At 38.9% G+C, this 16,716-nt stretch overlaps 1 protein-coding gene across 1 annotated transcript; it reads left to right on the top strand.

The window, feature by feature from the left end:
* Nucleotides 1-11,704: 11,704 nt before the first annotated feature.
* On the top strand, nucleotides 11,705-13,835 carry LOC112771472 (receptor-like cytosolic serine/threonine-protein kinase RBK2). The gene is given in 8 exon segments (XM_072224569.1): nucleotides 11,705-12,077; nucleotides 12,179-12,259; nucleotides 12,554-12,698; nucleotides 12,936-13,045; nucleotides 13,048-13,189; nucleotides 13,261-13,415; nucleotides 13,572-13,651; nucleotides 13,747-13,835. Coding segments are annotated over 8 exon segments (807 nt in total). The 5' UTR covers nucleotides 11,705-12,056; the 3' UTR covers nucleotides 13,820-13,835.
* Nucleotides 13,836-16,716: the final 2,881 nt, after the last annotated feature.

Raw genomic sequence — 16,716 nt, 5'->3', positions numbered from 1 at the left:
TCTCGAAGAACGGCGCATACGCGCCAAGTGCGCCTACGCGCGAGGGGTCATTCTGCTAAAAATTTTCTAAGTTAAAAGCTGCAGAATTCACAGATTCAACCCCCAATCTTCCGACGGTCATAACTCTCTCATTTTAAATCATTTTTCACCCGTTCTTCGAACGGCATGGACATCCCGGATCCAATTTCATTTCTAAACAGAATTGGCACAAATCAAAGATCCGTAGTCCAAGTTATGTCCCGTCAAAGTATGCCCAAAAACCATATTTTCATTCAAAACCACAAAGTGCCATTTTCAAAACAAGCCACTTTCAACTCTTTTCAAAATCAATTAAAACATGCCAATTTCATCCCTTTTCTTTGAAATCAATCAAAGTGTACCAAATTCAACAACAAGCCATCCTCAACTCACGCATTGACATTTTACCAAAATTCTCAAAACTACCTCCAACCATTTTAACACTTCTCAATCAAAAGGCCAAAGGATAAACACAATATTATGTCATACATCCTTCTCATCCCAATTTCTAACAATATCAATTTCCAATCAACCATCATTATACATAATCATCATACTCACCAACAATATGGCACCACCCATCAATTCAACCTCAATCATTCATCAAGCATATATCACAACATGCATTTTCTCACATATCACACAATCAAGGCATCAATATTCATAATCACACATATGATCACATCATATATCTCAACCATTCCACAACATCATCAATTCAATGCCTATCTTAGGGCCTCTAGCCTAAGTATTTCCTACCACATTACATATTAGATACGGGAAACCGAAACCATACCTTAGCCAATTTCCCAAGCTCAACCGGAGCACTTCCAGACCACTTGTCCACAAGCTCTCAAGGTATCAACACCTCCAAGAACAGATTTTATCACACAAAACCCTCTTCCAAGCTTTCCAAAATCACCAATCAAGCTCCAATATTCACATATACACAACCTAAGCCACAATCATCATACCCATACACAACATCTCAATGCCCAAACCTCATAGAACAACAAATTACACTAGGGTTGAGAATCTTACCACACCCAAGGTCCAAAGAGACAAGATTAACCTTCTCCTTCAAGAGAGTTGGGTCCTATAACATCAAAGAACCCAAAATCTCAACATTTTTACTCATAAAACTCGAAATCAAGGGCTGGAATTTCGAACAGTAAAACGTGGCTTACCTCAAGATTAATTGTATGGGTTTTGTAGAGCTCTCCGCGGTGAACGCGTGGCCGCAAACGGAGCGGCAATCGGAGCTCTAGATCAAAAGTTATGGTGGTTTGAAGATCAAGTGAGAGATAGAACTTGAGAGAGTGTTCTTCCCTCCATGGCCTCCATTTCAGCGTGTTTAGTGTCTCAAATGAGGAGAGAGAGTGCTGAAAACTAGGGTTTTGGTTTAGTTTAGTTGGGCCAAGGGCCCACTTTGGGTCCGGTTGGCCCGGTTTGGCCCGTTCGGTCCAATCTTGGTCCGATTTCTATAAAATTGGTATCGAAATTCTCGTCTCAATTTCCTCTATCATATTAAGCCATAAAAATAACATTTTTGGCTTTCTAGAATAAATTCTTATTTATGGGTTAATTAGCCGTTAATTAACCGGATCTTACATTCTACCCACCTAATTGGGAATTTTGCCCACAAAATTCAAATTCAAATTCAATTACCTGAGAATAAGTGCGGATAATCCGTTCACATCTCCGACTCAAGTTCCCAAGTGTGTTCCTCAACACCGCCTCGACTCCAAGCCACTTTGACTAATGAAACCTCTTTTCCACGCAACCGTTTGATACTAGTATCATCAATTCTGACTGGAGCCACTGGAAGCGTCAAATCTTCTCTTAACTGAACCGATTCGGGTTCTAACACATGGCTAGCATCAGGAGTGTACTTTCGAAGCTGCGACACGTGAAATACGTCGTGCAGGTTTGAAAGATGGGGTGGTAGAGCCACCCGATACGCCACCGGCCCAATCCTCTCCAAGATCTGAAATGGACCAATGTATCGAGGATTCAACTTCTTTGCTTTAATCGCTCTACCTACTCCTGTGGTCGGAGTAACTTTCAGGAAAACATGATCTCCTGCCTCAAATTCTAAGGGCTTCCGCCTTTGATCGGCGTAACTCTTTTGATGACTCTGCGCCGTAAGCATCCTATCTCGAATTTTCTTGACTTGTTCAGTGGTCTCAGTTATCATTTCCGGCCCCAACAAGCCTTTCTCTCCAGCTTCATACCAACATAGTGGAGATTGACATTTTCTCCCATACAAAGCCTCATACGGAGCCATTCCGATGCTCGCATGGTAACTATTATTGTATGCAAACTCTACTAACGGCATATACCGATCCCAACTCGCCGATTGGTCCAAAACACAAGCTCTCAACATATCCTCTAGTGTTTGGATCGTCCTCTCGGATTGACCATCTATTTGAGGATGGTAAGCTGTACTCAAGCTTAATCGGGTTCCAAAAGCTTAATCTCCTTTATGTATAACCGAGCTAGATCCTCAAGGGTGTAAGTCATCCGAACGGGTAAAAAGTGAGCTGACTTCGTCAGTCGGTCCACGATCACCCAGATAGCATCAAAACCAGTCCTAGTCCTTGGCAATCCCGACACAAAGTCCATTGCAATACTTTCCCACTTCCATTGCGGAACCTCTAAGGGTTGCAACATCCCGGAAGGTCTTTGATGTTCAATCTTTACCTTTTGACAAGTTAAGCACTTTGAAACATATTTCGCCACATCATTCTTCATACCCGGCCACCAAAACATCGCCTTTAAATCATGGTACATCTTAGTACTCCCCGGGTGAATGGAGAATCCGCTTTTGTGTGCCTCCTTTAATATATCTTGCCTCAAAGTGCCAACATCCGGCACAATGATCCTACCCTTGAATCTCCATAACCTATCTTTTTCTTCCGACACTCTCCACTGTTTTCCTTGCTCGATAGCCGGTAACACCTTCCATAACGCTTCATCATTTTCATGAGCCTTTAGGAGTTCGGACTTAAAGTCACTCGAGATTTCTAATCGGCTCAAACACAAGGTTCCAGATACTTCTCGAGCACCAATTTTTAGACTCTCGAATCCCTTGAGCAACTTCTCCTCTTGAAGCATCATCCAAGACGCATATAACGACTTTCGACTTAACGCATCCGCCACTATATTCGCCTTTCCAGGATGGTAATTTAACTCAAAGTCATAGTCTTTCAACAATTCCATCCACCTCCTTTGCCTCATATTAAGCTCTTTCTGATCAAAGAGGTATTTCAAGCTCTTGTGATCGGAGAAGACTTGGAACTTAACCCCATAGAGATAATGCCTCCACACCTTCAAGGCAAACACAACCGCAGCGAGTTCCAAATCGTGCGTAGGATAACTAACTTCGTGAGGTCTCAACTGTCGTGAGGCATACGCCACCACATTATGATGCTGCATCAGCACGCACCCTAGGCCCTTTAACGATGCATCACAGTACACCTCAAAAGGCTCGTTCGGCTCAGGTAACACTAACACAGGTGCAGTGGTCAACTTTTTCTTCAATGTCTGAAAGCTCTCCTCGCACTCAGGAGTCCAAACAAACGGAGTGTCTTTGCGAGTTAACTTTGTCAACGGCAAAGCTAATTGCGAAAAGCCTTTGATGAACCTTCGGTAATAGCCAGCTAAACCCAGAAAACTCCTTATCTCAGTTACTGTGGTTGGTTGCTTCCAATCCATCACAGCTTCTACCTTGGTTGGATCTACGGCTATTCCCTTCTTACTCACCACGTGACCCAAAAACTTTACCTCACTCTTCCAGAATTCACACTTAGACAGTTTCGCATAGAGTTTCTTCTCCTTTAAAATCTGCAACACGGTCCGCAAGTGTTCCGCATGCTCTTCCTCAGTCTTGGAGTAAATTAGTATATCGTCAATGAAGACAACAACGAATTTATCCAGAAACGGACGGAATACTCTATTCATGTAATCCATGAATACTGCAGGAGCGTTCGTCAACCCAAAGGACATTACAGTATACTCGTAATGACCATAACGAGTCCTGAAAGCGGTCTTAGGGATATCCTCACCCCTCACCCTTATCTGGTGATAACCGGATCGCAAATCGATCTTAGAGAAAACCTCAGCTCCTTGTAACTGGTCCATGAGATCATCAATTCTCGGCAATGGGTATTTATTCTTTATGGTGACCTTGTTCAGCTGCCTGTAATCCACACAGAGCCGCATACTTCCATCTTTCTTCTTTACCAGTAACACTGGAGCACCCCACGGGGAAACACTTGGTCGGATAAAGTTCTTACCCAACAATTCCTCTAACTGAGACTTTAGCTCGGCCATCTCTAACGGTGACATCCTATAAGGAGCACTTGAGATTGGTCCCGCCCCAGGCACCAATTCAATAGCAAACTCGACCTCTCGGTTAGGTGGAAATTCCTCAATATCATCGGGAAACACTTCCGGAAACTCACACACTACCGGAATCTGATCCAACCTTTGATCATCACCCGAAACACCCGCGGTTAACAACAGGATACCCTGACATTCGATTCCAGAACAGTTCACCATCATCGAATTCAAGTAATAATTATTCACCACAACCGGCCCTTCTGTATCCTCCGGCATAAAGTACACCGACTTTGTAGAACAATCAAGCAGGACATGGTTCTCAGATAACCAGTCCAATCCCAAGATAAGATCAAGACCGATCATCGGTAAGCAGATTAAATTATGGACAAAATCACGCTGCTTGAACCTAAACGAAACTTTCGGGCATCCTAGTCTAGTTACCATGGCTTCATGGGTAGCATTATACACTTTTAAGTCATAACCTAAGGTTACGATCTTCAATCCTAACTCATGGGCTTTCTCAAATGCAATAAATGAATGCGATGCTCCCGAATCAAATAAAGCATTTAAAGTTTGACCAGCCATTTCACAGTTACCTCGAATGAGTGTCTCGGATCCCTCTGCACCCACAGCTGAGGTGGTGAACACCCGACCAGTCTGTTGTGCTTTCCCAGCACCTTGCTTTTGCTTCTCCGGACAACTTGCGGCTTTATGCCCCGCCTTTCCACAATTGTAGCACAAACCCCATCCGGCCTTGCATGGTACTCCCGGATGGTGACTTCCATACCTAGTACAAGCTTGATCATTCTGAGGCTGCTTCCCAAACCTTTTCCCTTGGGAGTTGTTGTTGTTGGGCCTCCTAAAAGAACCTCCCCTCTTGAAGGGTGGACCTCTAGGTGCAAAGCTCTTCCCTCGGTTCTGTGGGAATGATCCTTTGTGACTTCCTTTCTCAACGGCTGCCCTCTTCACGCACTCTTCAGCAACCCTACACTTGTTCACCAATTCGGAAAAAGTCCTAATCTCCATTGGCCCCACTGAACCGAAAATATCACTCCGGAGTCCTCCTTCGTACTTAACACACTTCCATTCCTCATATCCTACCGGAGTCCCTTGACACATACGAGAGAATCTGAACAGCTCCTCAAACTTGTCAGTATACTCAGATACGGACATAGTACCCTGCTTCAGCTGCAACAATTCAAGCTCCTTGGCCGTCCTAACAGAAGTCGAAAAGTACTTGTTATAGAACTCCTCTTGGAAGACATCCCAGGTGATATAGTCATCACCCTGCTGCAAGAGGCGTCAGATACCCTGCCACCAATGCGACGCTTCACCAGTGAGCAAATAGGTAGCAAACTCAACACGCTGTCCTTCAGGCACCACCTGCACTTGTAGTGCTCGTTCCATAGCCTGAAACCATGTATCGGCCTCAGTCGGGCTAGTAGTTCCCTTGAACTTCGAGGGATTAACCTTCAAAAAGTTCGCCAGTGTCATCGGACCCTGAACTCCACCTCCGTCATTACCATGGTTGTTCATCTGTTGACCAAGAGCCTTAGCAGTGGCTTGCATAGCAGCAGCCATGTTCTCCAACGCAGTCATAAAGTTCACCGGGTCATTAGGATTAGTCTCCGGCGTACGAGCATTCGTATGTCCTCTCCCACGGCCTCTACCGCGTCCACGAGGTGCCATCTGCTCCCTATACACACCAAACAATCGATATTAAGTTGATCAGTCTCAATATTGGAAGTCTAGTGCTTCAAAGTCCCAAATGCATGCTCATGAACGTTTATGCCAATTATATCAAGCAGATATACTAACAGCACATAACACACATACAGAGAATGCACAGAAGCATAGTCAGTCCATTCCTCAGGCTCTACAGGAACGAACTGCTCTGATACCATAATGTAACACCCTACCATACAAAGTCTTATGCTTAAGTCATAATTCAGAGATGGCAAGGTATTACGACCTCTAAAACAAAAATTTAGTACGTATAGTAGTATGAATAATTGATTATAACTAGGAGCCTTTGTAGAAAAAGGGGGTAAACAAAAACCGTAACTCGAACGGGCAACACTCCGATCGACAACGTAACGAACCGGGATAAGCTAACGCGAGATCATATATATAAAGAGTGTTAAAAACAAGAATATCAAGACTCAAAACCCGGCTGCGAAGAGAACCGGTCCGAGCATAGCAATATATACATATGATAAAATAAGGAAACCCCAAAGGAAACCCAAAGGGACACAAATACAGAAAACCTATTCTCCAAAAATCCCCTCTAGAAGGAGTCATCACAGTTTGTATTATTTAATGGAGATAAAAGTATCTAAACAAGATATATAACCCAAAACAGAGTCCCGAGAACAAAGGATCTTCGCTAATCCAGAAGTCTCCAGCATGCCTCAACGAGAAGCCTCGCGTCCTGCATCTGAAAACCACAAAATCCGCATGGGTGAGAACCAGAGGTCCCCAGCACGGTAACAGCTTCCACATATATAATACATAATAATAGAGGAAAGCCGAAGGCAATCCTAGAACTTCCTTCAGATAATATCAAAGCTTATAAACAAGCTAAACCGTAAGTGGCAACTGACTAAAGATTCTTCAGTCTAACTAATACTTCCCTTTCCAATTCCTTCAGACCTCCCAACCACCAGCAGGAGTATAATATAGCAAACACAGTTATATCAGACAAGAGATTTTACAAATAGGAACAGATAAGGCATTTAGGCAATTAGCAAGTAATATGCAGTCAAATAGGCAATCTCAAACAATTCATGTAGTATGCTTATGATGCATGCCTGTCCCTAGTGGCTGATGATATCATCTGTCGGTTATAGAGCCAACCCGACAAGTCCTGGTAGCTAGCCATTGGACTGTCCCTCTGTCGTGCATCCCCAACTCGAGTTATACTCATCATAAACTTGATCATAATCATGATCCATATCCATCACCCTCACTGGTGAATATTTATCCATCACCATCACTGGTGAATATTTATGGGGGCGAGCTCATCCGGGCCTTTCACAGTGCCCGGCCACACTTACGACATTGGGTTAACAGAGCTTCGAGTCTCAACCTGGAGCACATGGTGGCTAGCCATTGCTACTACCCAGGGAAACCCTCATCTCCAATGGTGGAAGTGCCAACATTCACAATTCATTCAACAACATATATGCATTTATACTTAGCCATAAACATGGCTCCGCCGCCACACGGCATAATCCAGCCATCCGGCTCACGGTTAAATCCATAACCAGCCAATTCATTAACAATTACGGCCATTCGGCCCATGGCATAACAAGCACTTCCACCGCCATCCTCCACATCTCACATAATCATCTTTGATCCTCATGGATCATTCATTTTTCCCTTGCTTCACTCGCAAGTTACCACATTCACTAGCCCTTTTTCCTTATGCTAGGCATATCATAATGATTTAAGACATAAGTGGTGAGATTGGAGGCTTAGAAGTATGAAGTTTGGCTTTTAAAACTCAAAAATCAACTTTGGGATGAAAACAGGGCCACGCGTACGCGCACTCCACGCGCACGCGTGGATGATGCTTTCTCGAAGAACGGCGCATACGCGCCAAGTGCGCCTATGCGCGAGGGGTCATTCTGCTAAAAATTTTCTAAGTTAAAAGCTGCAGAATTCACAGATTCAACCCCCAATCTTCCGACGGTCATAACTCTCTCATTTTAAATCATTTTTCACCCGTTCTTCGAACGGCATGGACATCCCGGATCCAATTTCATTTCTAAACAGAATTGGCACAAATCAAAGATCCGTAGTCCAAGTTATGTCCCGTCAAAGTATGCCCAAAAACCATATTTTCATTCAAAACCACAAAGTGTCATTTTCAAAACAAGCTACTTTCAACTCTTTTCAAAATCAATTAAAACATGCCAATTTCATCCCTTTTCTTTGAAATCAATCAAAGTGTACCAAATTCAACAACAAGCCATCCTCAACTCACGCATTGACATTTTACCAAAATTCTCAAAACTACCTCCAACCATTTTAACACTTCTCAATCAAAAGGCCAAAGGATAAACACAATATTATGTCATACATCCTTCTCATCCCAATTTCTAACAATATCAATTTCCAATCAACCATCATTATACATAATCATCATACTCACCAACAATATGGCACCACCCATCAATTCAACCTCAATCATTCATCAAGCATATATCACAACATGCATTTTCTCACATATCACACAATCAAGGCATCAATATTCATAATCACACATATGATCACATCATATATCTCAACCATTCCACAACATCATCAATTCAATGCCTATCTTAGGGCCTCTAGCCTAAGTATTTCCTACCACATTACATATTAGATACGGGAAACCGAAACCATACCTTAGCCAATTTCCCAAGCTCAACCGGAGCACTTCCAGACCACTTGTCCACAAGCTCTCAAGGTATCAACACCTCCAAGAACAGATTTTATCACACAAAACCCTCTTCCAAGCTTTCCAAAATCACCAATCAAGCTCCAATATTCACATATACACAACCTAAGCCACAATCATCATACCCATACACAACATCTCAATGCCCAAACCTCATAGAACAACAAATTACACTAGGGTTGAGAATCTTACCACACCCAAGGTCCAAAGAGACAAGATTAACCTTCTCCTTCAAGAGAGTTGGGTCCTATAACATCAAAGAACCCAAAATCTCAACATTTTTACTCATAAAACTCGAAATCAAGGGCTGGAATTTCGAACAGTAAAACGTGGCTTACCTCAAGATTAATTGTATGGGTTTTGTAGAGCTCTCCGCGGTGAACGCGTGGCCGCAAACGGAGCGGCAATCGGAGCTCTAGATCAAAAGTTATGGTGGTTTGAAGATCAAGTGAGAGATAGAACTTGAGAGAGTGTTCTTCCCTCCATGGCCTCCATTTCAGCGTGTTTAGTGTCTCAAATGAGGAGAGAGAGTGCTGAAAACTAGGGTTTTGGTTTAGTTTAGTTGGGCCAAGGGCCCACTTTGGGTCCGGTTGGCCCGGTTTGGCCCGTTCGGTCCAATCTTGGTCCGATTTCTATAAAATTGGTATCGAAATTCTCGTCTCAATTTCCTCTATCATATTAAGCCATAAAAATAACATTTTTGGCTTTCTAGAATAAATTCTCATTTATGGGTTAATTAGCCGTTAATTAACCGGATCTTACAATGGGTGATAATTATTTTTCTTTAAAATCGACGGATCTGTTGTCTATTTTAATAATTATAATATCGACAATTTTTGTCGTCGATAAATTTTAACGATGGAGATCTTCTTTTAAAATAGGATGGACGCTATAAATTTATTATATAAAATTGACGGTTAATATGTTAATTTTTAATTTAACTAAAATCGACGAACTTGCTGTCGATTTTTATCAACAAAAAATTATGGCCGCGTTTATTACCTGCGTCCTTCGTTTCAATCAATTTCCCAAATATTAACCCCAAACCTCCAGAGACTCAAAGTTCAGAGTGAAGCTGCTGCTGCTTCTTCTTCTCCAACGCTTGAGAGTAGAGACCAGAGACGGAGTCACCGTCACGGAGAGAGGCAGAGAGTAGATCAGTAGAGCTTCTTCTTCTCCGACGATTGAGAAAACCCGCCGTCCTCTATCGGAGAGCAGAGCTTCTTCTTCTTCTTCTCCTCCTCTGCCGAGCCCGCCACCGCGCCATCCTGTTCATGTAAATTCCTCTCAGTCTCTCTGATTATTATACTTATTTTTGCAGTTGTTGTATCTACTATTTTCATAATGAAATTCTGAATTTGCATTTGTTAATAACAATCGCATCACTGAAACCTAGTTAGCATAATCAATTCATCATATTTCATCAATCGCTTCGTCTCTCTGTGCCGTTGTTGCTGCTGCCTTCAATTGATCGTGCTCAATCAAAATCAGTTACTCTCTCTCTCTCTTTCGTTCTTCAATTGATTTTTTCATCAATAAAAAATTTGCTCAGCATTTGTAGATGATTCACTACTTTTCTCAATGATATAGGTCTTCAATTCAAAGATTGATGAAGGAAGAAAGGTATTGTGGGTGTTATCACTACTTTTGTTTATTTTTCTGTGTTATCCTGCAATTTTGTATTCTTTCTTCATGACTGACATGGATTTATAGGATTCTTCTCTATTTTCGGTGTTAGTTCTCTAATTTTTTATTAAGTTAGATTCAATGATCAACTATATGTAACCTCATTTTATGCTGAAGAAATCTGTAAAGAACTTCAGTGTCTTGCAACGCTTTTTCATGAAGAGCTTAGAAATGATCATTTAGTTATTTTATTTTTCTTAGGGAAGAATCATCTCTTGCAGTCTGAGATTAATCAATATGATGCCAATTTTCAGGGAGTGAAATGCGGTATCTATGGTGCCAATTGCCCTGGGTGGATAATAAGCATGGAGGTTCATTTTCATTTCTTCGCTTTCACATTTTGTTTCGTCATCCTCTCAATATTTCTTGTTGACTAAGCGCAACATAACTACAGGCCTGTAATGGTCATGGACTTTATTGTGTTCCTTTGTATGATACATTAGGTGAGTCCTTAACTTCTTTAGCATGACTAATCATTTAAAAGATTCTTTTAAGTTTGAATTCATTGTCCCAAGTTTAAAGAACACAGAATCTCATTGATAATAGATATACTATATCAGAAGCCTTAGTGTTTATAACTTTTGTTCCTAGGTTCTTTTCATACCAAGAATATCTTCTGTATTAGTATTTTAATTTTTTTTTCAAAGTTTGACTTTTATTAGCATTCATATGTATGTGTATGCTCAGGTGCTGGAGCAGTGGAGTTTATTATATGCCATGCAGAGATCTCAATTGCTTTTGTAGAAGAAAAGAAGATACCCGAGGTTCTTCTACTAAAATTATTTGTTACATCAGTGTCTTCTTACAAAGCATGATTTTTTATTAAATGTGATCAATCCTTTTCATATATTTATTTCTGAAACTTCTCAGCTATTGAAGACATTTCCAAATGCATCGAAGTTTCTCAAGAGTAAGTTTTCACTGATTCTCTACATAGGTTTCCTAAAATGTCTCTGTATTATAAAGAAGCAATCACATTTATTTCTTCTTTGTAGCACTTGTGGCTGGTTTTGAGGTATGCAATTCTCAATTTGGAAGTTATTCAAGCAGCAATCTCTTTGGCCAAACAGGAAGGTCTTCTTTGTTTCTTTGGATTTGGCCAATTTTGAGGTACTAACCACCACAATTTGTTTTTCTTCTGCTTTTATTATTCTCTTCCATGGAAAAATTAATGAAGCTAACTGTTTTCTAATACTTCTTTTCTTTGACAAGATGGTGAGGAAATTTAAGCCACCACTTATGAAGTTATTGGAGTCTGGCAATATAGACCTCTGTTTTGCCAATCAGGATGAAGCAACGAAACTTCAATTGTAATTTTTTCTTCTGGCTTCTTTCCCAATCTCATTCTCTTTTGCTTTGGTTGGAAAATGTGTAGTTGACTCTGCTGTGAACTGTTTGCTGTTGTGCATTGATCACTTGGAGAACATGACTAACTATACAATCATGGTAGTTTGGTTCACACTGCAGGAATTTGTTCTCAAGCCATTGCCTCCCAATATACTGCATATCAGGATCTGATTCATGAAGCTTTCTAAAGAAAGCTAGTGTTCTCATTGCTCTTGCAATGACTGCTGGCACTCGAGGGGTACGATGCTTGCTATATTTAGAGTGCTATGTTTTGCTCATATTATTGTAGATTCTAGATTGGCATGTTGACATGTTGATGACCTTTCTCGTTGCTTACAGGTTGTGGCTGGAGAGCTTGAACTGAATCATGAATGCAATTTGATGCACTGGTCACCAGAGGATTTCGAATCTAAATTGCAGGTATTTTAAATATTTTCCTTTGCTGAGAATATATTACCTATACAAATCACTCATCGTATATTTCGTTATGACGAGAATTTATGCTAGATGAAATTTTGACAAATAGCTGATGTGGAAATTGTGAACTAGTTCATAACTCTGATTCCTAAGGAAACACAAGGTTTTCTATTTTGTCCTAAAACCTAATGACAAAATTCAGTTTACAGGCTCTACTATTTTGTCCAAATATAGTGTTTTGATATGAACAAGTTTTAGCTCATTGCAGTTCTTGATTTCTTTCTTTCAATTTTGTAGGGGATCTTGATTAATGGGCAATTCCCAAGGCCCACTATAGATGCAGTTACAAATAATTTAAAAACACCAGGGGATGAATTGGAAGTGAATCTCAAGAGTTGGGCTGTTAGCTCAATATCTAGCTTTCAGAATATTTACTTTTTGGGTCAGTATTTAGTTATTACATATTTGGTTTTAAATTTTCAGTTTCATGCTACATTTTGTTACTTATGACAATGTGACTTTAGTTTTTCAAAGGTTGTAAAATTTTATGATTTTAGCTTTTTGTACTACAGTCTGCACTATTATAATTGTTCTGTGCAAAATGCATAAACATCTAAAACTAGTATTATGTTCAAGTTTACTTTGTTATAATAATGCATTGTACATTATTTTCGTGTAGAGAATTTGATTGGGAAGGGTGGTTATGCTGAGGTTTACAAAGGGCGTTTGCCAAATCATCAGTTAGTAGCAGTTAAAAGACTAACAAGAGGAACAGCTGATGAAACTATAGGTGTGACTTCTTATCAGAACTTGGAATCATGGCTCATGTAAGCCACACCAACACTGCTAAATTGGTTGGTTATGGTGTGGAAGGTGGAATGCATCTGGTTCTTGAATTGTCTGAAAAAGGAAGCCTAGCTTCAGTTCTTTATGGTAATGCAGGATTAATTGTTTAACCTTTTCAAAATTTTCATGTGTTTCTAATTTCTTGTGATTGTTATTAGGGTCCAAGGAGAAGCTTCCGTAGTCTATTAGGCAGAGAATTGCATTAGGAACAGCAGAGGGAATATTATATCTTCATGAAGGTTGTCAAAGAAGAATTATACATAGAAATATAAAAGCTGCAAATATCTTACTCACTGATGACTTTAAGCCTCAGGTATATACACTATACAGCTATATCTTACTTTGGATTCTGTGATTCAAAAGACACTAAAGACAAATATTCTTTTTCGAAGATTCTTGGTTTTTGTTAGCTATGAAATTATGAAACTTGTCTCTTTCCATGTATTTGAATTTTATGTTTTTGTTTCAGATTTGTGATTTTGGGCTAGCAAAATGGCTACCAGAGAATTGGAATCACCACAGTGTTACAAGATTTGAAGGGACATTTGGGTTTGTAACATTAAGAAATAAATAAATTAATCCTCTATAATCTATATTTAATCATTTTTTGTAACCTCATAATAACTTAGGTATGGGTGACACAGATACCTTGCTCTAGAATACTTACTCCATGGCATAGTAGACGAAAAAATAGATGTATTTTGCCTTGTTATCTAAAAGTTTATATTTAAAAGTTTATTTGCTTATTATTTTTTAAATAAAAAAATAATTAAAAAGATATAGCTATTAAAATCGACGGCTGTAATGTCGCTTTTAAAATTTAAAATAGACAAACAAAATAAAATACAGACGAAGAATTTGTCGGTACCTAAAAAATTAAATCGACGGCTATTATGTTGATTTTATTGAATTAAATATCGACAAAAACGTTGTCGATTTTATATAATAATATCGACGACAATGTTGTCGATTTTATTAAGCAGGTAAAATTTACAAACTCATATTATAGACGAAAATATTGTCGATTTTATTGAATCAAATATCGACAAAAAAAGCCGTCGATTTTGTATAATAATATCGAGGGCAACGTTATCGATTTTAGTAAGAAGTAAAATTCTCAAACTCATTATAGACGGAAATATTGTCGATTTTATTAAATTATTATCGACGGATAGGCAAGCCGTCGATTTTACTAGAATTTTAAAAAATCGACAAGTCTAATAGCGACCACCTCCGTCGTCTATTTTACCGTCGATTTTTAATATTATCGACGGCCTAGCCGTCGATTTTAACGATGTTTCTTATAGTGGTTTGATGTTAGAAGTCCGAACAGTCGAAATGATATGTCTGAAATTGGGGATACTGTTAGCTTTTGATCTAATATTTTTTTGTATTAAACTCTTAAATCGAGGAGGTTATTAAAGTGATAAAATAAAAAATTAATTATTCTTAAATTAAAATTTGACATTTAGCATTTTAACCTATTTCACGCACACAAACAGCTGCAAATCAAATAGCACATACATTAAGCAAATTTTTATAAAATTAAATAAATAAAAATTTTAAATCTTAAAATAAGTTAATTCTAAAAGAATTCTTGTACAGTAACTTGATAGCAGAAAAGTAAAAGGAAGAAAGAAAAATAGAAAACTAAATAATAGCATATTGAATTGAGTTCAGAAAAATAATGAATCACTAAAAAAACCTAAATAGAATTCTACTTCGTCTCTATTTATATAGCACACTTAAATCAAGACTAGTTCTCTACAATTGTCATAACTAATAATCCTGATTCTTGATTATCTTAACTTTTTATAACCAAAGAGTTACACTACTCGACACCCCTTCCCCCAAATTCAAGCTTGGCCTTGGAACAACTCGCAGGTTGAACCTCAGCCTCTCAAATGTGGAGGCTGTCAAAGGTTTAGTAAGAAGATTAGCAACCTGGTCTGTCCCTGGAATATGCATAACATGTAACTGTTTCTGACTTATCTTGTCTTTGATTAATTGTACTTCAAGTTGGAAATATTTAGTCTTGTCATGTAACACAGGATTTGCTATTAACAAAACAATGCTTAAGTTATCACAATATATAGCTGGAGCAGTTTGAAGCTTGATATCCAGTTTTTCTAACAAATGCTTGAGCTATTGTACCTCAGATTCACAAGCTACTGCACTCCTAAATTCTGCTTTTGTAGAGGAACGACTTATAGTTGTTTGTTTCTTGCACATCCAAGAAATTAAGTTAGCCCCCAAATACACATAATACCCTGACACAGACTTTCTATCTTCTAAATCTGCAGCCCAATTCAAAGTCTGCAAATTCATATAATCTCATATCATAGCTTCTGTGCAGGACTAAACCATGATACTGTGTGCCTCTCAAATATCTCCATGCCCGCTTTGCTACCTTCCAATGAGCCAAGAGAAAAGAGTGCATAAACTGACTAATTTTTGCTACAGCAAAAGAGATATCTAGTCTTGTGACGCATAAATATTGTAGAGATCCTATAATAGTTCGATAAAGTTTTGGATCTTCAAAACTCTCTGAACCTGCAGACAACAATTATAACGAAGAAATCATAGGGGTTGGCATAGAGCTAGCTTGAGCCATCCCCAATTTTAACAATAAATCTATAATATATTTGGTTTGTGAGAGATGCAATTTTTTATTTTTAGTTTTGTGAATCTCAATCCCCAAAAAATAGCTTAAGTAAGCTAAATCTTTTAGTGAGAAAATAGTGTCCAATTTCTTAATCATGTCAGCCACACAATGTGAATTATGTCATCCACATAGCAAAGAATATAAATAATAGAATTGGTATGTTTCTTGATAAATAAAGAATTATCAGACTTGGCATTATTGAAATCGAAAGAGTACAAAGTAGCGCTTAGCTTAATGAAAAGTCCTAGAGAGATTTGTTCAACTTACAAACATGTCTATCAGACTTCTCTTCAAAGTCAATTGGTTGTGACATGTAGATTATTTGATGTAAATCCCCATTCAAAAAGGCATTGTTGAAATCAAATTGTCTTATCACCCAATTTCGAGAAAGAGCTAAGTTTAAGATCAGCCTAATTGTTGTAGGTCTAATTACTGGACTAAATATTTATTCAAAGTCAAAACCTTCTTCTTGGTGAAAATCTTGAACCACTAACCTAGCTTTATATTTGTGAATAGATCCATTAGGATGTCTTTTAATGGTAAAAACACATTCGCAACCTATAACTTTTGCATTTTCTGGCTTAGGCACTAAAGACCAAGTATTGGTTCTTTGTAGAGATTTAAACTCTTCTATCATTGCCTCTTCCCAAAAAAAATACTTAGAGAAACATGAGCTATTTTAGGAGGTTGTTCATCACTAGCTTTAGACAAAACAGAAGAAAAAAATACTTTTGGTTTAGACGAAATTGTTTTTGACCTTGTCATCATAGCATGAGTATTGTGATGAATAATGTGTTGTGAATGGTGTGATGTTGTAGAGGGTTGAGTGTTAAAAAATTCTATAGGGGGAAGAACCATGTCTATGTCAAAAGTGGAGTGCATAAGGCCTTGGTGTTGTGTTGGAGTAGGATTGTGGCTAGGATCAGAAGTATCCTCTAATTGATGGCTT

The sequence above is a fragment of the Arachis hypogaea genome, chromosome 18 (assembly GCF_003086295.3).
Source record: "Arachis hypogaea cultivar Tifrunner chromosome 18, arahy.Tifrunner.gnm2.J5K5, whole genome shotgun sequence".
Classification (NCBI taxonomy): Eukaryota; Viridiplantae; Streptophyta; class Magnoliopsida; order Fabales; family Fabaceae; genus Arachis; species Arachis hypogaea.
Note: the sequence above shows the minus strand (reverse complement) of the source record. Positions and strands in the feature narration are given on the sequence as shown.